Here is a 21,379-nt window from a genome sequence, read left to right as displayed (position 1 = left end):
ATCTTTTTTTCATTGTATAATAGGCTAGACCATCTAGCCCATCACATTCCTTACACAACAGTGCTCTGTAAGAGAGCAGTCTTTGAATTCAGAGATCTGGTTTCAGTTCTTCATTCTATTCCTTTCTAGCTATGTGACCCTTGGCAAATCACATAACAGTTTAGGTTTTAACATTTGTAACATGGAATTACCTAAGCTACTTATTTACTTCAAGGATACTAGCCAAGATCAAACACTATATGAGACTACTTTTTTACTGTAAAGAACTATGGAAATGTAAGTTGCTATTATTATTGTTAACACCATTGTTATTTGAATTGGTAATTTAATGGATATCTTTTGTTGAGGAGACTTCTCATTCTTTACTAGTGCAGGTCTGCCCACTATTGTTTTTTCTTTTAAACCTTTATCTTTATCTTTATCTTCTGCTTTCATATCAATTATAAGACACAACAGTGGCAAGGGCTAGGCAATTGGGGTTATGTGACTTGCTCAGGGTCATACAACTAGGAAGTATCCGAGGTCAGATGGTCCTCTTGACTGTAGGCCTGGTGCTTTATCCATTCTGCTTCCACCTAGCTGTCCTTTGCCTACTATTCTTAAACTTAGAGTCTTAGAGACTATATTTGTTAATTGATAATCCAGGTTCAAACAACAAGAAAGTATCAGACCCAATAGGATACCTTGGAGTGACTGGAGGATTGAAGAGGGTGAACCTCAAGTCAAGCTAGGTGGCATTATGATGTGTAGAAACACAAAACAAACAAGCCAATGTGACTTTGTGTCCTAAGAGGTGGTTGTTGTGTCAGTGGTCCTCCATCAGCTTGAAGGAAATGTTAACTTTCTTTCTTCAGTGACAGGTGGACCATTTGAAAAGTCCTTCACAACCATCTGAGAAAAATGTAATGGCTCACCAAGTAATATTTTTGGTTAGGAACTCTAATAAGCTAACCGCTAAGTGAATGGTCCCTTAATATGGAGATGCTGACTAAATTTAGTGGTTTAGTTGTCACATTAGATGGATGTTTGTGAAAGGACTATATAGTAGATAGACTAAATGAAGAGGACAGCTTTAAATGTTAGACACCCTTCAGTGTAGTAGAAATACTCTTGTGAGGTTCATTTAAAAGACTTTAAAATACTTGTTTTGCTAAGGGAAAGCAATCTGTTGGCCATTAATTTAGAAAACAGACATTATTTCCCTTTCCATATTTATATGTGAATTACCAGGACATTTGAGAAGAATGTTTGTTTTTTTTTCCTTATTGCTTACTGTGTAGGGCTAGCCCATAAGTGGTAATATACCACAATAAAAGACCCAAGAGTTGGAAAATATATTTTGAGGACAAGACGTTCATACTCTCCTGAGCATTCCTCAGGTTATTAGTTTTAAAAAAATCTTTTGAATTCACATCTGATCATGTTGACCAAATAGACTAGTTATTATTGAGACTATAAATAAGCAATAGCCTATGTGGAGACTTGGAGTATAGGCATGGAATAAGTCTAGTTTCTGTCATCAAAATGCTGTCATCATTATTAGCATTTATTAATTGTTCACTTATATGATATGCATTGATCAATACCATAGTGAGAAGTTAAAAAAACAGCTTGTTCTCTAGGCATTCGTTATTTATTACATGTTGCTATTTTTTGCATTTGAAATTATTACTATATGTCAGTGATCTGACACCCTGATTACCTTTCAGAGAAGCTTGATAAATAGATGTGGTTTGTTATGCAAGCCCTCAGAGGAGCTAGGAGATCTGTTTTACATCTGCATTCTTTCACAATCTAGGCCCCTGGATGGCAACACCTGTCTTTCACAAATGCACAGCTGGGCTCCCCTGCAGGTGCTTCATGGTGATTCTGATGTCCTGTTTCCTCTCAGTGGAGTAGGATCTTATGCCCCAGCAGGTGGGTTATTTCCTATCTCTTTGTTATCTGTAAGGCTTTTGATTCTGAGTGGTGGCAGTATTGTAGAGAACCAGTTGGCTGTGAAGTCAGGAGACTGCCTTTTGAATTTTCTTCTTTGACTCACATAGGCTGTGTATTCCTGGGCAAGTCTTTTAACATCTGAGTGCTCCAAGCAACTTTTTTTTTTAAACCATTAACTTCTGTCTTAGAATAAATACTATGTATTGGTTCCAAGGCAGGAGATTGGGCTGTGCAATTGGGATCAAGTGACTTGCCCAGAGTCACACAGCTAGGAAGTGTCTGAGACCACATTTGAACCCAGGACCTCCTGTCTCTAGGCCTGACTCAACCCACTGAACCACCCAGCTGCCATATAGACAACTCTTCAGCCTAGTTGCTGATTTGCTTTGGTTGAGTGAGCTTCTTCCTTGAGTTCCCTATGCCAGTATATCCACAGCTCTAGAGAATGTGACTTTGTAACATATCTCATAGCCTTATGAAGGAAGGCCAGTAAGCATTCTCAGAGCTAAAATTTGGTGCCCATTATAGGGATGCAAGTGGCCTTCTTTTCCTATGGGAAGCCTAAGGATTTAGAAGATAGCAACAGAAGTGATTCTGAGACTCCACCTAGGTGGTGGAGCTTTTGAAGTTTACCCTGGCCCGAGTTAGATATTAAGACAACAGGGATTTTATCCTCCCTCTGCTTATGAATTGCTGAACTTAGGGCAACCTCAAATGTGTTTCATCTCCCACTCACTATAAGTAGTTCATCTATACCTGATAGGCAGGGGAGAAGACCAGTGAGCTAATAGAATAAAACAGCCATTCAGTCCATCAACAAGTCTTTAGGAAATTGCCTAGTACATGCCAGGCACTGGAGATATAAAAATACTGAATAAAGAAGTCCCTAGTTACAGAGCTTACATTCCAAAAGGAGGCAAGTTTATAAGTACAGAGAGAATAGGGCAGCTAAGTAGCACAGTGGATAGAATGCCAGCCTGGAGTCAAAGGAAGATTCCTCTTCCTGAGTTTAAATCTGGCCTCTGATACTTACTAGTTGTGTGACCCTGGGCAGGTAACTTAACCCTGTTTGCCTTAGTTTCTTCATTTATAAAATGAGCTGGAGAAGAAAGTGACAAGTCACTTCAGTATCTTTGCCAAGAAAACTCCAATGACGTCATGAAGAGTTACATAACCGAATTGACCAAAAAACAATACACAGAATCAATATAAAGAAAATGCATGGAAATAGGAAGTAGTCTTGCTTAAATAATATCTTTCATTACTGTTGTGCTTTCTCATCGCTTTTCAACCCATTTGCTGTCTGTTCTTGATTTTACTTATTATCTTCTTGTTCTTTAGCCATACCATGGAGCTCTAGCACCAATAGGCCAAAATACTTCCCCAAGGTCACTCAGGCAGTTAAAGTAGAGATAAGAACTTGGTTTTTTTACTCCAGGTTTATTTTGTTCTCCCCTTTCATAGGGATATCAATTGTACTTTCTGTAGGTCCAGATTTAAGGAATTGTTTAAGGTTCTATTGGTATTCTTTTAAAAAGGTAAATCATCTTGAACTTATCTTTGAATAGTAACAAAATTAACTATTCCTATATTTACAATTAATTAAATGTAAAAAGAAAAAACTTCAACACAAACAATCAAATGTTGGTCTACTCTTTTAGGGCTCTAGCTGGAGAAATCTCTAATTTGGTGTCATATTGCCTGATTCTGCTTCTGGTCATCATTTTTAAATGCTGATCACACTTGCTTTTAAACTTTTTATCTGTTCCTTTTGTCTAGGTTACCAGGAATTTCTAGGTATAGATAATTCATTGCTTGCTGGTAGCTCCATGATTACTTAGTCAGTAAGCATTTTTCAAAATTGAAAAAATATATATTTTTTACTTTTTTGCCATTTACTTTCCGTCTTAGTAATAACTCTAAGATGGAAAAGCAAGGACAAGGCAAATAGAGTTAAATGACTTGCCCAGAGTCAGACAAGGAGTGTCTGAAGTCACATTTGAATCCAGATCCTCCCAACTTGTGGCCTGGTGTTCTGTCTACGCTGCCATGTAGCTCCCCCTCAACAAGTATTTATTAAATGTTTACTATGTTCTATGTACTGTGCTAAGCACTGGGGATACACAGAAAGGCCCAAACAGTCCCTGTCCTGAAGAAGTTTGTACATAACTAGGTACTTGCAAAATATAGGTGGAGTAGATGGAAGGTAATCTGAGAGTGTGGGCCATCAGCCCCTTGGAGAAACTAAAAGGTCGTCTGCAGAAGGTGGGATTTGAGATGAATTAGAAGGGAGTTAGGGAAATTGAAGAGTCAGAAGGTAGGAAGGTGAGCATTCTAGGCACAGGGTGAAGCATGGTTTTGGGAGATGGTTTGTTGTGTAAGAAAGACATAAATAGACTGGATCATGGAGCAGGGAGAGGGCAAGAAAGTGTTTAGAAGCCCGCAGAAGTAAGAAGGGGCTAAGCTGTGAAGAGTTTTTAAATGCCAGAGGACTTTGTAGATGATTCTGAAAGTAAAAGAGAGCAACTGGACTTATTTAGTGGTTGGGGCTCCATGGAGGGTGATGTGGTCAGACCAATGCTGACAGCACTTTGGAACAGGGATTGAAGTCAGATGAAAAGTGAGGCAGGTAAAGGTGCTATTGAAGAAGGTTAGATGAGAGCTGATGAGACTTGAATTAGTGTTGGTAGCTTTGTGAGATAAGAAAAGGGAATAATATGAGAAATGTTATGGAGGTAGAAACCAATTATTATGGATTTGTGGTGGGATGTGGGATGTGGGACCTCTGCCTCCTCACCCCCAAAATCTTGGAGCAGTAACAAGTAGCCTGGCCCCTGATCTCAGGAATATGTTTTGGTCAGAAAACCAATCTATAAAAGAACAAAAGATGACGTGCACATCCTTTGCCATATGAAACCTCCAGATGGATATGTAAATGTGTGATAACTTACCCCATCATGGATATGTACCTTCTTTTCTGCCTATACATCAAGGTCTCTTCCCCCGCCTCTCCAGCTCCTTCCCTTTCTCTGTACACCTTATGTAGTATGTACTATATATACTTTCCCATCTTCCTCTTTGGAGAGTCCACTTCTATCTTGCCTTCTGGCCATTTAACCTTTTCTCCTAATAAATTTCTTTCTTTTCTAAAATTGGGGTCCAGCCTGGCAAATCCTTAGGTGAGCTCTCTCTCCCGAACCAGATAAGGATAGTCCTCTTGCAACAGATTAACTGAGAGACCCTTCATTTAAAACAGCTCCAGGAGTCTTGGTTAATGGTGACCATAGGGTTGTTGACTGATTAGAAGGCAGTACCTCAAAGAGTTACCCATTTCTTGTGCATATTGGTAATTTAGTGTGTACGGTTGAGGGTGAGGCTGAACCCTCTGATGCAATAATTCCATGAAAATTTATTTAAAATGCCTACTGTTGGGTTTTTTTTCTGCCACACCTGGGCATATCATACTAGACACAAATGAAACAATCATTGCTCCCAGAAGATGACATTCTTTTGGGAGAAAAATATGTAAACAGATATTACATGAAAAATTCAGGAGACAACATAAACATTTGTGGGGGCTAGGGAAGACTTCACCTATAAAATGACATTTGATTTGAGTCTTGAACAGAAGTGGCAGTGAGGAGGGACTACATTTCAGGAATGAGAGCTGACTCATGCAAATACTATATGTGCCTAGAGATAGGAAATAGAGTGGAGAGTTTGAGAAACAGCTAGTATCCCAGTTTGGCTGTAATATAGATTTAATGTAATAAGGCTAAAAATCAAGGAGGAGTCATATTGTAGTGGACTTGAAATATTCTGAGGAATAAGAATTTTATCTCAGGCTCATAGGGGATCACTAAAGTTTTTTTTAGAAGGGGAATGCCATGCTTAGACTTATTCCTTGTGAAGACTGCTTTCCAGCTTAGTTGAGGTTAGATTAGAGAGGGGAGAGTCTAAAAGCAGTGAGGATAGTTAGGTAGCGAGTAGAGTAGTCAAAGTTTATGAGAGTCTGAAAAGGTTGGTGACTTGTCAGAGGGAAGAGGATGGATGAGGGAGATGTTTTAAAGGTAGAATCTATAAGTCCTAAAAATGATTAGATATGGATGGTAAGGGAGAGGAAAGAATCAAGGATAACTCTGAGTTTACTAACCTGGAGGTTGATAGTAGTTTCAAGAAATGGGGAAGTTTGGGGGGCAGCTGGGTAGCTCAGTGGATTGAGAGCCAGGCTTAGAGACTTGAGGTCCCAGGTTCAAATCTGGCCTCAGGCACTTCCCAGCTGTGTGACCCTGGGCAAGTCACTTGACCCCCATTGCCTAGCCTTTACCACTCTTCTGCCTTGGAGCCAATACACAGTATTGACTCCAAGATGGAAGGTAAGAGTTTAAAAAAAATGGGGAAGTTTGGAGGTGATGCAGGTTTAAAAGGGGGAAGATACTTAGTGTGGATATGTTGAATTTGAGATTTGTGTAGGACAACTAAGCAACTAACTTGATAATGTGTGATTAGAGGTCATGAGGCTTATTATGACTAGATATAGACTTTTGTGGTCATCTGTGAAGAGGTTATGAGATTTCCAAGAAGACAAATTTTGAGAGAGAAGACAAGAGGGCCCAGAGGAGAACCGTGAGAGAAACCCCTGGTAGAAGTTGTGGGGGAGGAAAAGGGTTGTGAATGGTAATTCAACTGAGACTGAGAGGGAACATTTAGACAAGTAGGTATAGAATCAGGAGAACAAGGCTTGGAAGCTCAAGGCAGTAGAGAGTACCTTCGGAAGAAGTGGTAGTTAACAATATCAAAAGATATAGAAAGATCAAGGAGGATGACTGAGAAAAATTCAGCAGTCAAAATATTGTTGGTAACTTAAAAGAATCAACCTTAGTCAACTAGTGGAGTTGGAAGCCAATGAGATTAAGAAGTGATCAGTGGGGTGGGGTGGGGGGATGGGGATGGGGCATCTGAGTGGCTCAGTGAATAGAGAGCCAGGCCTGGAGATTGGTGGTCCTGGGTTCAAATGTGCCTCAAATACTCCCTTGCTGTGTGACCCTAGATAAAGCCATTTAATCTCAACTACTTAGCCCTCACTGTTATTCTTCTTTGGAACCTCCTAATATGGATACAGGCAGTCTCTGGGTGGGAACAATTTACAGCTCAAGGTTAGAGATGAGTTTTTCCACTTCTTTTAATGGAAAAAATCAAATCTTGATATCGATTCTAAGACAGAAGGTAAGAGATTAAAGGAAAAAAAGGGGGGGGGAGCAAATGGGGATTCTTCTATAGATGATTCTTAATAGGAGTTTGATAGTGAAAAGGAAGAGAAAGGTTGGATGACAAAGTCCAGAGAGAATTTTTTAAGTGTAAGTAAGTAGATCATAGCCATAGGTTTTAGGGCAATTGATAGAGTCAGTTGATAGGAAGAGATTTTATAAAGGGTAAAAGAGAAAGAATGGATAGAACAAATGGTGAGATTGTCTTGAAGTTCCTCAATAGATACCTTATTTCTCAGCTGCTTTTCATCCATCTATTTATTTAGATATTTTGAATACCACTGGGTGATCTATTAGTTGTAGTACCAGTGAAAGTTGTAGCATATAGTTTATGCAGTAAACATGCAGAGGCTGATTTATTCAAAGGTAATTTTTGTTGGAATGATACTTCAGCAGCCACAAATCTATTTATGAAAATCACTAATGTTCCTGCATTGTTGTATCTAGAGTTTATTTATGGCCACATTTCCTGTGAGTGCCCTTTCAAAATGCAAATGAATTTGGGAACACTTTCTTTAAGACAAAGCAGAACCAATAAAAAAAAAATCCAAAGCCTTTGTTGCTTTAATGGAGCTTTATATATAGACCAGGTAATGTTGATGAATTAGACTGTACTGCCCTCCAGTGTTGGCTTTATATCTTTGCAGATGGGAACTGAGTTCCAACATGATGTGAATTGATATCAGCAGGCCATATTTGCTGGTTGCTAGAAGGTTGGCTAGATTACAATTTGTGATGCCTCTATAGTTGTCACAATTGACCCTAAATGGCTTCTTACTCCTAATATGGATACAGGCAGTCTCTGGGTGGGAACAATTTACAGCTCAAGGTTAGAGATGAGTTTTTCCACTTCTTTTAATGGAAAAAATCAAATCTTAGATTATGAATTTTTTAAAAATGTGAATCTGTGAAATCATTGTTATAGTGAAGTTTAAGTGAGGGAACTTCCTGTGCTAATGCATATTTTCAGTTGTTATATAATTATAGTTTTAGAGAATTGTCTGGGGCACTGAGAGTTTAAGTGACTTACCTTGTTTAGGGTATATATCAGAAGTATGGTTTGAACCTAAATCTCCTTTCCCCCACACAAGCTCATTTTCTATAATGGAGGATGCTTTATGGATATAAAAATGAAAATGGGCAGCGAATAAAATGTAGGGTGTAAGTGAGGACAGAAATAAGCCAGCCATTTTGTTAAATGAATAGAGGATTATTTTGATTTTATCTACTGTTTGAGTTTTCTCATCTTGATTGATTTATATTCTACAGATGCCACCTTAAATAACCTGGAGAATGGCAGTGGACCCCAGAGCAGCATTCTCACTGGTCCTGAACTTCAATACAGGTTCATGTAAACATATTAGATTTTTTTGGGATTAAAATCTTAATATAGTCACTTGAAGATTTTTACTTTCCTGTGATTACAGGCTGCTTAATTTATCTAGCTTCTTTATGTTAGTGAAACTTTATGTTAGTTCGCTCTCCTTTGCTGTTTCCCCTACTCTCTTTTGATTGTGCTTATTTTAGGTTATTAAATTTTTTTCATTCAAGGGATATAAATCTTTTTTTTCCTATTGAGAGTACGTGGAGAGTCATACAATCTGCTTTTGGTTTCACTTTCTCTCTGTATACATATATTTTACTATAAGTATGATGGCTATCATTATGAATAGATATAGTAAAATAATGGTTAAAGTCAGGATAAAAGGGAGTTCTTGAGATCTATTTGTAACTTATTATAAAGTTGCACAGAAGTGGATATCAACCAGCTCTGACATTTCTTAAGTTAAGTGGTGGGTTGGCAGCATATTTGAATAGGTAACATACAGAACTGGGCATTAGGAAATATTGGTTCTAATTCTTGACTTCCTGCTGATGGATTTTTTGATCCTAAGTAAATTATCTAACTCCTTTGGTCCATAGTTTCTCCATCGATATAATCTTTTTGATTTCCCTATAGAACTATAATAATAATAATAATAATAATAATAATAATAATAACATTTATATAACATACTGATTACACAATGCTTCAAGTACATTATCTCATTTGAGTCTTCCAAAACCTTGTATGGTATGTAGTACAAATAATATTGCCATCATTTTATAGATGAGGAAGCAGAGACTTAGCTAGGTTAATTTCCCAAAGTAATACAGCTAATAAATAACAGAGCCAAGGTCTTAAATCCAATTTATCTGACTTAAAAGTCCAGTGATCCTTCTACTTCTTCAGCACAAACAAAGTAATATGGGTGAAAAAAGCATCAAGCTCTAAATTATTATTATTGTCTTCATTGTTTCTTATTTTTTATATTGAAATTATAATTTTACCATCTATCTTAGAATCTATACTGAGTATTGATTCCAAGTCAGAGAGTTGCAAGGAGTAGGCAATTGGGATTAAGTGACTTGCCCAGGGTCACACAGGTAGGAAGTTTTTTAGTTCAGATATGAACCCAGGACCTCCTGTCTCCAGGTTTGGCTCTCTATCCACTGAGTCACCTAACTGCCCCTTTATTTATTCTTAATTCCAAAGATTATTATTTTCTTAGAACCAAGTGACTTGTTTGCATTTTATTGGCTAATTTCATGTTACCTAGGATGAGTATCATTAAATATTTTTGTATACCTGAATCTTCTTCCTCAACTAATATATGCCACTATTTGAGTATGTCTACTTTTTCGTAGATTCTACGAAAAACTAGATTCTAGTTCTAGATTTTGTATTGAATTCTACAATATTGGAATTTAACTTTGCTCTCTCTTTTAAAAAAAATTCAGTGTGGAAGCCAGTCCTCCAGTCCAAGGGAGCCCTTTAAGCAGCCTCTTGCCTTCCACACCTGTGCCAGAATCAATGACAATTAGTAAGTATTTTCTGAATTATTTATACTAGAAGTGGGGTCCCTACCAAGTTGCCTAGTTTTTGTACTTTTTCTAAGTATTCTTACTTGACATAGTCAGTCAGTCAGCCAGCATTTCTTAAGTACTTATCCTTTGCTTAATAATGGGATATAAAAGTTAGAGGGAAACTGTTCCAATTCTCAAGGAGCATACCTTATGACATGGGATACAATATGCACATAAGTAGATATGTAATATATATAAAAATGCATTATATATATTAGACATCAAATATATAAAGTAGTTTGAGAGAGAGAGTGCACTAACAAGATAGGGTAGGCAATGTTGAATCAGAAAAAGACTTTCTATAGAAAGTGTCACTTGAAAATAATTTTTTTAAATAAAAAAAACAAACTCTTACCTTCTGTCTTAGATTTGATTTAAGTATCAGTTCCAAGGCAGAAGAAGAAAGTGAGGGCTAGGCAATTAGGATCATGTGACTTGCTCAGGAAGTCTCTGAGGTCAGATTTGAACCTAGGACCTTCCAACTCTAGGCCTGGCACTCTGTCTACTTGAGCCACATACTGCTCCTTGAATGTAGTCTTGAAGGAAACTAGTTATTTCAAAAGAAAGCAATGAGGAAGGAGTGTATTCCAGGCATCAGAGACAACCAATGCAAAGGCATGCAAACTGGAGATGGAAGATCATATAGGTGGAATAGTTAGAGTAGGAGAGTATGTCGGGATTGCAGAATGTGGGGTGGGGAGATATGTAAGAAGACCGGAAGGGAGACCTGGATCAGGTTGTGAGGTTTAAAATGCCAAACAGGTAGTGATATTTCTCTTCATAGTAATAGGGAGACACTGGGATCTATCGAGTAGGGGTTTGACATGATCAGACTTGTGCTTTAGGAAAATCACTTTGGTGGTGCTGAGGAAGAGGGAATAAATGGCAAGAGGAAATGCTTGAGAAAGAGACCAAATAGGCAGCCATTGCAGGGGAGAGGTGATTAGAACCTGAACTAGTATTGTAGTTACATAAGGATGTTGTGGAGACAGAAATGAACTTATTTGGCAATTGATTGAACATACAGGGTGAGAGTAAAGATTTGAGGACAAGGTTGTAAATCCGAGTGGCTGGAATAAGTAAATAATTAAATAAAGGGGGAAGTTTGGAAGAGCAGTGGGTTTAGGGGGAAATATATTTATTTCTATATAAACATGTCAAATTAGAGATATCTGTGGGATATCCAGTTTGAAATATCTAAGAGTCAAGTGGTTTTATAGGGCCAAAACTTACAAGTAGACTGAGGTTAGATATATAGATCTGGGAATCATATGCGTAGAGAGAATAATTGAACCTAGGGGGAGCTGATAAATCTACCAAGTGAGATTATATGTAGAGAAAAGAGCCCAAGACAGAACCCTGGGGTTCATTCACATTTAGTGGACTTGATATGGAAAACTGAGAAGCAGTCAGACAAATTGGAGGAGAGCTAGGAGAGGGAAGTGTCAGTAAAATACAGAGAGAAAAGAGTGTTTAGGGGAAGAGAGTAGTCAACACTTTCAAATCAAATCAAAGAGATGTCAAGAAGGTAAACATTGAGAAAAGGTGATTAGTTTTGGCAATTAAGGAATAACTAGGCAATGCATTTCTGAGAGGCTTAGGACAAAGAATGCTACTCCAGAAAAAGAATGATTGGAGGAGGAATGCAGAACAAAGCATGTAATTTTTCACTTTAATTTCTTTGGGTTTCTGTTTTGGGGCTTTGGTGTTATATAATTATTCTCTTACAAAAATGAGCAATGTAGAAATATGTTTTACATGATAATACATGTATAACTCTGGTAGGGGCAAAGTAAGAGAGGGAGGGAGGATGGCAGTGAGACAATTTGGATCATATAACTTTGGAAAACTTGTGGAAATTTGTTAATACGTGTAGCAAAATTGGTAGCAAAATATCTTATATATATGTCATACATATGTTAAATTTATATATTATATATTTATATATTATTTATATAAAATAATTTAAAAAAGAGATCATTAGTAATTTTGGAGAGATCAGTTTCATTTGAGAAATGAGGTTTGAAGTCAGATTATAAGAGCTTAAGAAGAGAAAGGAAATGGAAACACTCAGTATAGAAGACTTTTTCAAGTAGTTTGACTTAGCAAAAGAGGAGAAATAGAAGATGATAGTTAGCAGGGATGATAGAACCTAGCCAGGACTTTTTAAATATGGGAAGATTTGGGTGTGTTTATAGTCAGGAGGGAAGAAACTGGTAGATACTGACTGGAAAAGAGAGAAGGAGGAGATGATTGAGAAGACAGTTAGCTGGAGAAGATAGAAAAGTATGGGATGAAGGGCAGATGTAGCATCTTTGGCCTTGGGAAGTAGAATGTCTACTTTATCAGAGTCTGGAGGAAGAGAAAATGGTGAACGAGTTTCTTAGTAAGCTGATGAGAGGAGGAGGAGGGACTGTGAGGAAAAAAGGAAGGGAAAAGAGGAGTTCTCCATAAATTGCCTTAATGTGCTTCATCAGGTATAAGACAAAGTTGCCTCTGATGAGAGTGTCAGGGGTGAGGGTGCTATGGAATGCTTGAGGAGAGAGGAAAAGGTTGATTTTGTTTCTGTGAGATCCTAGTTGATATTCAATAACATTAGCTTTCAATAAACAAAATCAGCACGATTGTGTGATTTCTAGTTTTGTTTAGCAGTATTAACTAAGTTTAGCAGATCTAGGAACAGAGAATGGAGAAAGGTGAGGTTTGGCAAGGCATGAGGTTTTTTTTCTGCCATTGAGGAAGCATCAATATGTATTTTTAAAAATGTAATTTAATTTTTTTTAATCAACAAATACTTTATCCTCTTCCTACCTCTACCAATGGGGGAAAAAAAAACACCCAAAGAATAAAACAAAACCTGTAACAAATATACAGTAGTTAAGTAAAACAAATTCCTGCATTGGCCATTTTCAAAAAATAGATTTCTCCATTTATATTCTGACTCTATTACCTGTCAGGAGATAGGTAGTAAATTTCATTATCCATTCTCAAAATATAACTTGTCATCATGTTGATGAGAGTTCTTAAGTTTTTCAAAGACATTTGATTTTGCATGATTGTTGCAGAAATTATTTTCCTGATTATCTTCTTTTATTCTTCATCATTTCATATAGACCTTCCTTCCCAGAGTTCTCTGAAGCAGTCCTTCTGAAATGATGTCTTCATCATTTCATATAGATCCAGGAACATTCCACTATATTCATGTACTATAATTTGTTCAGCCATTCCTAGTTTCTAGTTCTTTGCTACCACAAAAATAGCTGATATAAATATAGGGTGTTCCAAAAGTTTCAGTGCTGTTCTAAGCTTTAATAGTTTAAAAGGGCAAGGCAATTAGGTGGTTCAGTGGATAGGGAGTCAGGCCTGGAGACAAGATCCTGGGTTCAAATCTGATCTCAGACACTTCCTAGTTGTGTAATTTTGGGCAAGTCACTTAACCCTCATTGCCCAGCTCTTCTACTTTGGAACCAATACACAGTTTTGACTCTAAGAGAAGGTGAGGGTTATTAAAAAACAATGGCAATAGGCTTTTTGAAACAATCAGGCAGAAGAATGTTCTCAGGTAACAATCATGTAAGATTAAAAATTAATATCCAATACTCCAAGTATTACATTTTATGAGATTTAGTAATAATCACTTGAAGTAGAGGAAAGTAAAAACCATCAGTATAGAGCAGTTTCTTGGACCTTGAAATTGGGAGAAGAGAGAGCGAGAGGGTGGAGCTACATAAACTTATCTTCAAAATGTAAGGAGTAGTGTGGGGATGAAAGAGGAATGGTGGGAAATGTAGTTTAAGGGTACAAAATTCTAATTACACAATCACTAGGGCCTGGATTGGTGATAGATTTTGGTGGAGGAAACATCAGAGTGATGTTGATAGAGAGAGCCTAGAAAATACAGTGGGAAGCAAAGAATATTCCAGTTCTATCTATGGTACTAGCAATTTGGAAAGTTTGAGAATAAATAGATGCTATCAGTGCTGGAAGAGAAGGACCTAGGATGTAGTGTCACCTAGGAGGAGTCAGTTTTTAGTGAGATCTAGAATTTGGAAGAAATATGAGAGGAAGAAGTCTAAAATGAAGGGAAGTTTATTAATTATAGAGTGGGAATTCTAGGAACCACAGAGGAAAGGGTTGGAAGATATGAAGTATAACATTGAGCGGGGTTGAAGAGTTTGGGGATATGAGAGTCAGTGACTGGGATCCAAGAATGGAGTTTGTTCTTTGGAAGTCTGACATTCATTATCACAGTATCTTCATTTTACATCTGAGAAATTTGAGACTTAGATATAAAGAGATTTGCTCAAGGTCAGAAAGTTTGTAAGCACTGATGCCAAGATTCAAACCCAAGTTACTTAATTCCTAGCCCTAGAGATTTTAGGAATTTACTGTTTAGGAATGTATCCAGGAAGAAGTCCAGTGAATTGAAGGAGCTCCGCTGAGGAAGACAGGTGAACAGAACATTCACCCTGATCTTGCCATGAAGTTTAGCCTCTAGGTGTCACTTTGTAGTTTTCTTATCTTTATGCCTGTTTTAGTGGGCCTGATGTTCCAGGTTCCTCAGGAGTGCCTGTGCTGTCCTGGCAGCAGCATCAGGGAGCTCATCTCTAGCAAGGATGCATATATACTGGTGGCAGAGTGAATGGGGATGGGCAATCAGGGGTCTGACATATATCTTATTTATTTATTTTTATGTTTTTGAAAATTTTATTTAATTAGTCAATTTAGAACATTTTTTCTTGGTTACAAGAATCATATTCTTTCCCTCCCCTCCCCGTAACCCCTTCCTGTAGGCAACGTGCAATTCCATTGGGTTTTACATATGACACATACATTTTAGAGTTGACTTGGGGTCTTTTAATTAATCATGACTTTTAGATTTATTTCTTGTGAGATAACTGTAAAAGTATTATTTTAATTAACTTTGCCACAGATTGTGTTGCCATTTTAGGTGTCATTTAGCAAATAAATGCAGAACTCAAACAATCAAGGATTGTAAAAAGAGGTGGCCCTCATATAATGCCCTCACACCTCTATTTTACCTACACAAAAGAATAATAATAACATTTTCATTTTCTTCCTCTCTGTCTGTTTCAGTGCATTCACATTCAGTGCATTCAGTCACAGATTTCTTGGTTTTGAAAATGATGGTGACTGGTTTATGTAGTCTGTTTAAGGATGACTCCTTGATAGTCAGATGCTGCCAGAGTCAGGCTTGGAGGCTTTTTCTTTTTTCTTTTACAATTTCAAAGAAGTATAAATTTAGTTTTAGTTGATGTCTTTGACAAGTAAGAACATATCTTGATTTTTAGTTTTCATTGTCCAAAAAAAAAAAAGTCAGACCATCCTCTACCTTACTTTGAACTTTCATGCTTTCCATTTGACAAGGTAGATTATAAGACACTGGTCTTAAAGGATTTCTTTAGCCATAGGGCCTATCTGTACCTCTCACATCTTTCAGAAGAGAGTGTATTTGCTGAGAGATTCAGATTCTTGGAAATTTTGAGTGCAGAATGGTTTTGGCTTAATTTCCTACACCTACTTCCTGTGCCACATAAGATAAAATAAGAGCAGACCTATTTGGGTGTCTAATGTATCCTCAGAATGATCCAAATTCAGATTTGAATCTCATCCCAGTATGTAAAGCACATGCAATTTCAGTTTAGACAAAAACTTATAGCAATCACAAAACTGTCCAGCAGAGAGGAGCTGAGCTATTCTGATAGATCCTCTCAGCCCTTCTCAAGAGTGCTAAATTGTTTGGTAGATCCGTATAAGGTAGCTTCTCTGGATTCTTTTAATTAATCCCAAAATGACTGGGCTTCTTGTAACTGTAATAATCCCGAGCCTCTGTTTCTTCATGCACAGTGTATAATTAGGATCTGCTCCCCAGAAACTCTCTCTCCCAGGATTCCATGTTCCTTCTCACATTATGTGCTAATGTCGGGAGGGTATAAGTTTTCTGTAGTCCCTCTCGTGCTCTCTTCCTGTAATTGTGGCTAATGAAGCTGGCTTTTCAGATCAGGCAGGAGGATTTACTCACGTGGGCTTATTTTTGTTAGATAGTCAGGTTTTACTTCTATTTCTTTTTTTCTTTTACTTCAAGTGATTATTAATAAATTTTATAAATATAATGCTTAGAGTCATTGGGTATTAATTTTAAATCTTACCACAGAAATTTATTGTAATTCATATGCACAGTTGTCTGGCTCCTTTCTCTCCCCTCTTAGAAGCCCCTTTTCTATTGCTTTGAAATTTAATAGCTAATAGCTGGTATTTCTATGGCGTTTTAAAGTTTGCAAAATGCATTACAAATATTGTTTCATTTTATTCTCACAATAATTCTTTTTTATTATTATTAAACCCATTTTACAGATGAAGAAACTGAGACAGAGGTTAAATGATCTGTCCAAGGCTACAGGCTTGATTTGCACTCAGGGCTTTTGTACTCCAGACCCAGCACCCTATTCACTGCACCACATATTTAACTCGAGTAATTTTCATTCTTGAGGCTTTTTCTTTTTGTATAGTCCTTGTTTCTATTTAAGTAACTATTACCCATTCCTCTTTCTACTACTTCTCCCTTGTTCAGTGTGTACCCATTTATAGAAGCAGGTAGGTGGCACAGTGGAAAGAGTGCTGGGCCTGGAATCCAGAAAACTTGTGTTCAAATTCAGCCTTAGGCACTTAGTAGCTGTGTGACTTTGGGCAAGTCACTTAATCTTCGTCTACTGCAGTTTCTATAAGGCACAGATAATAAGCACATCTACCAACCAGGGTTGTTATGAGGATGAAGTAATATTTGTAAAGCACAGTGCAGTGCCTGAGATGTAGTAGGTGCTTAATAAATGCTTGTTTTCTTCCATACTTCCTTGTATAAGCCTTTACTGATCATTAGAAAATCCTACCTTTTGTGTCAAGGGGGATGAAAATAAAAGAGATGAATCTTAGATGAAACTTGCCACTCACTGGGGATCTTTAAGTGGGATAGGGGAGGAAAATAAAAAGAACAGCTAATGGAAGCTTCAGTTATTATTTCCTTATTTCACTTACCTTTCTTCTCCTCCTCCTTTCTGTTATCATAGACTTTGAGATTTGGATAAAATGATATCCTCTTCCCTGTGTCACCTTCTGTTCTTCCAGGCGAAATTTGGAGGTTGTCTGAAATTGTTCTCTTCCAGCTAGCTACAGTCCTTTTGTCTGAAGTCACCCTTGGGACAGATACCTGCTAATGCTGTTTGTTGTCTTCCAACTCTTTCCATTACAAGTTTTCAAGACTTGAACACAATGGACTCTTTTTCTAACAGATGAAACCAGACTTCTAGAAGTCTCAATAAAGGCAAACTGATTTATTTTGGAGAAATGAAAATTTCCCCATTTTCCTTCTCATCTCTTTTCTGAAGGTTTGTATTTTCCTAAAAAAAACTCAAATATTTGTTGAATTGAATTATCAGTGTATAAAAATAAAAAAACTTCACCTATCTAAAGAAACATGACCCACTAAGACCCATAAATAAAATGCAATTTTTGTTTAATATTTACATATCAGAGATTTTTGTGTTTTTTAAAAAACAAAATTCTATAAACATACAAATATAAAACATATGTAAACAGTAGTTACTCTAGAATTGCAATTAAAATGCTATCTTAATGGAGATATTCCTTAGTTATAAACACTGTGCATATAGACAATCCTTTCACATGGATGCCAGTTGTCTCCTGCTCTCTTTCCTCTCAATTATCCTAAAATCACTCTGAACTTGGTATCTGGCTATGGAGGCTATGGCTATGTCTGATCCCTTGTCTCCTGACTTCTTTCCTTTTTTTCCTCAAGGGGATCACACACACACTGACACACAGCTTTTGCTTATCATTGACAAGAAGTCAGGTATTTCCATTTAAGGCAGATTATCTGTCTTGCACAGATCCTTTTTAACAACAACAACAAAAAAATACTGCTAGCTTTTGTCTTTCTATTATCCTCATTTCCAGATATACCTCTCCTTCCTCCCTCAGAAGGCTACTCCTTGTAAAAGAGATAAAAAAGAGAGGAAAAAAGATTTTCTGTAACTCAAAAACCCATTTGTGTTTCTGATAGTATATGCAGTATGCTATAGTCTGCTTCCCACCTCTGCAAAGAAGAGAGAGTGGGCTGTTTTTTTCTGCTCTTCTCTGAGGGCCAAACTTTGTCAATATAATGATGCATGTGTCCTTTTTCTCTTCCAAGCTGTTTCTCTTACTTCAGGAATATATGTCTGTTTGTCTTTCCCCACATTTTAACTCTTCCTTTTTAATTTGTGTGTCCCCAAAATGACTAATCATGGTCGACAAATGGAGTGAGTTGTATACCTGTTCAAAGAAAAGGAAAGTATCAATTTTGAAGGGAAATTATGCATAAGAAACTGGTGTCATCAACCTCAAGTGATTTTAAATCTACCCTTCTTTCTCTTTAAGTATTTTCACAAACACTTCCACTTACTTTCTTAACTTAATAATGGCATTTGTAGTATACTTTTAGCTTTATAGAACACCTTACATATACCCTCTCACTCCTTACAACAGCCCTAAGAGTTAGGTACAATTATTTCCCTTATGCCATAAGAAAACTGAGGCTTATGGAGCCCAGGTGTGCTATAAATGTCAGAAGCAAAAGTTTTGCTTTTTTTCCCCTTAGTTCCAAATCTGTTATATCGTGCCATATTACCTCTTATTTTCCCATTCTAGTCTCAATCTGTATCTCCTAAAACTTTGTAATTCAAGATAAAAAGCTTAAAACTTTCAAAGCTGTCTTTGTTATAGTCTTATTCTTCTCCCCACCTCCCCCCAAATCCTTACCTTCTTGTTAGAATCAATATTAAGTATCCATTCTAAAGGGAGAAGAGCAGTAAGGGCCACTAATTTGAGTTTAAGTGATCAGCCCAGGGTCACCCAGCTAGGAGTTTTGAGGCCAGATTGCAATAGTATTCTAACCTGTCTCCTTGCCTGAAGTCTCTCCCCACTCTAATCTATTCTTTACTCATTTGCCAAAGTGATTGATTTTTTTTTTTTAGAATTTTAGCCTACTTATGCTTACAAGGTCAATAAATTTCAGTGACTCTCTTTTATCTCCATGATCAAGCATAATGTCTTCTTTATTATTCTGTCTATTAGATGTGGAAGTAAAATTTTTATATTATGTAAATGAGATGCCATAAAATTTGAAGTAAGATTGTAAATAAAATTTGAAGTGAGATCAACCTTAAAAGCTCTTAAAATTGCTTTTAGGATTTTCATGAAAGTCTCTATTCACCTTCTAGCACAATTTCAGTTTCTTTACTACCAAGTACCAATGGTAGGTAAGAAATAGGGTAAGGTAGGAGTTGATTTTGTAATCTGACAGTTTGTTGAAGGAGAGTTAAAAAAGAATTTACGGTGACCTTCGGACATTGAGTTTGTTCTCTGAGTGTTTTGCTGTTGCCATAAGGGAAATGTCAAAATGTCCAATGTTTCCTTCTTGAATTTTGAACAGGATTTTTGTATATTATGACATTATGCTTTGGGATATGTAATTCTGTATATGTTCTTTGATATTTATAGACTTTTTGAACCAGAAGAGACTTCAGAGATAATCTAATCCAACAGACTTTTTATAGATAGAGAAACAGGCCCAGAAGTCTGAAGTGTCTTTTCCAAGGTTACATAGCAGGATAGTGGCAGAAGTTGAACTGTGACTTTGGTCTTTTGACTTCTGGGCTAGGTTCTTTCTATTATAACATGCAAGAAGACTTTATACAAGCTGGTGCCCATTCCCAAAATGTGTATAAGCTAGATTAGAACAGTTAAACACATGGCCTATGGGCCATGTGCAGCCCACAATGCCCAAGTGGGGCCAGAACCAGAAACTTGGTAATAGCAGAACCTGAATAGTAAGAGATGAATGGCAATGAATCGGGTCTGCTCCTTGCTGGTCAGAGAAAATGCCTATTAACACAAGATCCTGGGTTGTCTTTTAAAATGTAATTAGGAAGGGCAGTTATGGAGCTCAGTGGATTGAATGCCAGGCCTGGAGACAGGAGGTCCTGGATTCAAATTTGACCTCAAACATGTGAGGCCAGATTTGACCCCAATTTTCTTACCCTTATCACTCTTCTGTCTTGGAACCAATACTTAGTATTGATTCTAAGATAGAGGTGAGATTTTAAAAAATGTAATTGGGAAATATTTAAAAAAGTAAATAAAACATAACTATTACATTTAAAAACTAAGCCAATTTAAAACTCTCAGAAGTCCTTATGTATGTTTTGTTGGTTTTCATTTCTATTTGAGTTTGACTCCACTAGTAAAGAATAATTGATTTCTTGTCCCTTTTTGTTGTCATGGGTCCCATTGGCAGTCCAGTGAAACCCCTTATGAGAATCACATTTTATTTAGTTTTTTTCTTAAGTTTAAAATTTTAATAACAATTTCCATATAAGTTTTCCAGAGTTATATGATACATATTTTCTCCCTCCTTTCTTCCCTTCCCCCTTCTGGAGCTGACAGAATAACATTTTAAAATGCATGAAGTAGTATACATAGGATTAAAATGAAACCAGTTACAGGATATTGAAATTACATTATCAAAATATTTTTTAAAATTGAGTTCATAGACTCCAATTTAACCACTCTGGGTCTATATATTAATTGTGGTTTATTGGTTTCATGTGTTTAATTCTGGATACCAGTTATTGGCTTATTGGTTCTGTATCCTTATTTCAATTCCAGCCTTCACCTTTTATTTAATCTGGTGATGTTTGGGGGCAGCTGGGTGGCTGAGTAGATTTAGAGGCAGGCCTAGAGACAGGAGGTCCTAGGTTCAAATCTGGCTTCAGACACTTCCTAGCTGTATGACTCTGGGCAAGTCACTTAACCCCCATTGCCTTGACCTTACCACTCTTCTGCTTTGGAACCAATACTTAGTATTGACTCCATTATGAAAGGTAAGGGTTTAAAAAAAATCTGGTGATGTCTGAAGAAGAAATGAGACAGTGTGCATATTTCAGTATGTTCAATTAATATATTCTCTTAACAGTAAGACAATAGCTTTCTGACTCACTCCCATGTGAAAAAGAGTAAGAAAGGATTAACTCATCCCAAATTATCTAGTTTTTCATTTTCTGAATTATTTCTATAATGCTGACAGCCTGAAATAGCTGAAGACCCTGAAATAATAGTAGTTTTCTTTGACTGGCAAAGATCAGACTTGATTCTCTGGTATTCATGTTCTATTGTTTGGGTTCTCTTATTAC

The 21,379-nt window shown here is 36.9% G+C and overlaps 1 protein-coding gene across 4 annotated transcripts in view; it reads left to right on the top strand.

The window, feature by feature from the left end:
* SNX29 (sorting nexin 29) overlaps positions 1-21,379 on the top strand; it is an 825,026-nt gene that overhangs the window by 87,633 nt on the left and 716,014 nt on the right. For all 4 annotated transcript variants that reach the window (XM_056806180.1, XM_056806179.1, XM_056806182.1 and 1 more), the window contains 3 exons: positions 1,799-1,917; positions 8,475-8,550; positions 9,987-10,069. In XM_056806180.1, the coding sequence (XP_056662158.1) occupies positions 1,799-1,917; positions 8,475-8,550; positions 9,987-10,069 (278 nt within the window). The remainder of the gene's footprint in view (positions 1-1,798; positions 1,918-8,474; positions 8,551-9,986; positions 10,070-21,379) is intronic.

Source organism: Monodelphis domestica, chromosome 7 (genome assembly GCF_027887165.1).
Source record: "Monodelphis domestica isolate mMonDom1 chromosome 7, mMonDom1.pri, whole genome shotgun sequence".
NCBI classification, from domain to species: Eukaryota; Metazoa; Chordata; class Mammalia; order Didelphimorphia; family Didelphidae; genus Monodelphis; species Monodelphis domestica.
This window is presented reverse-complemented; position numbering and strand designations above follow the sequence as displayed.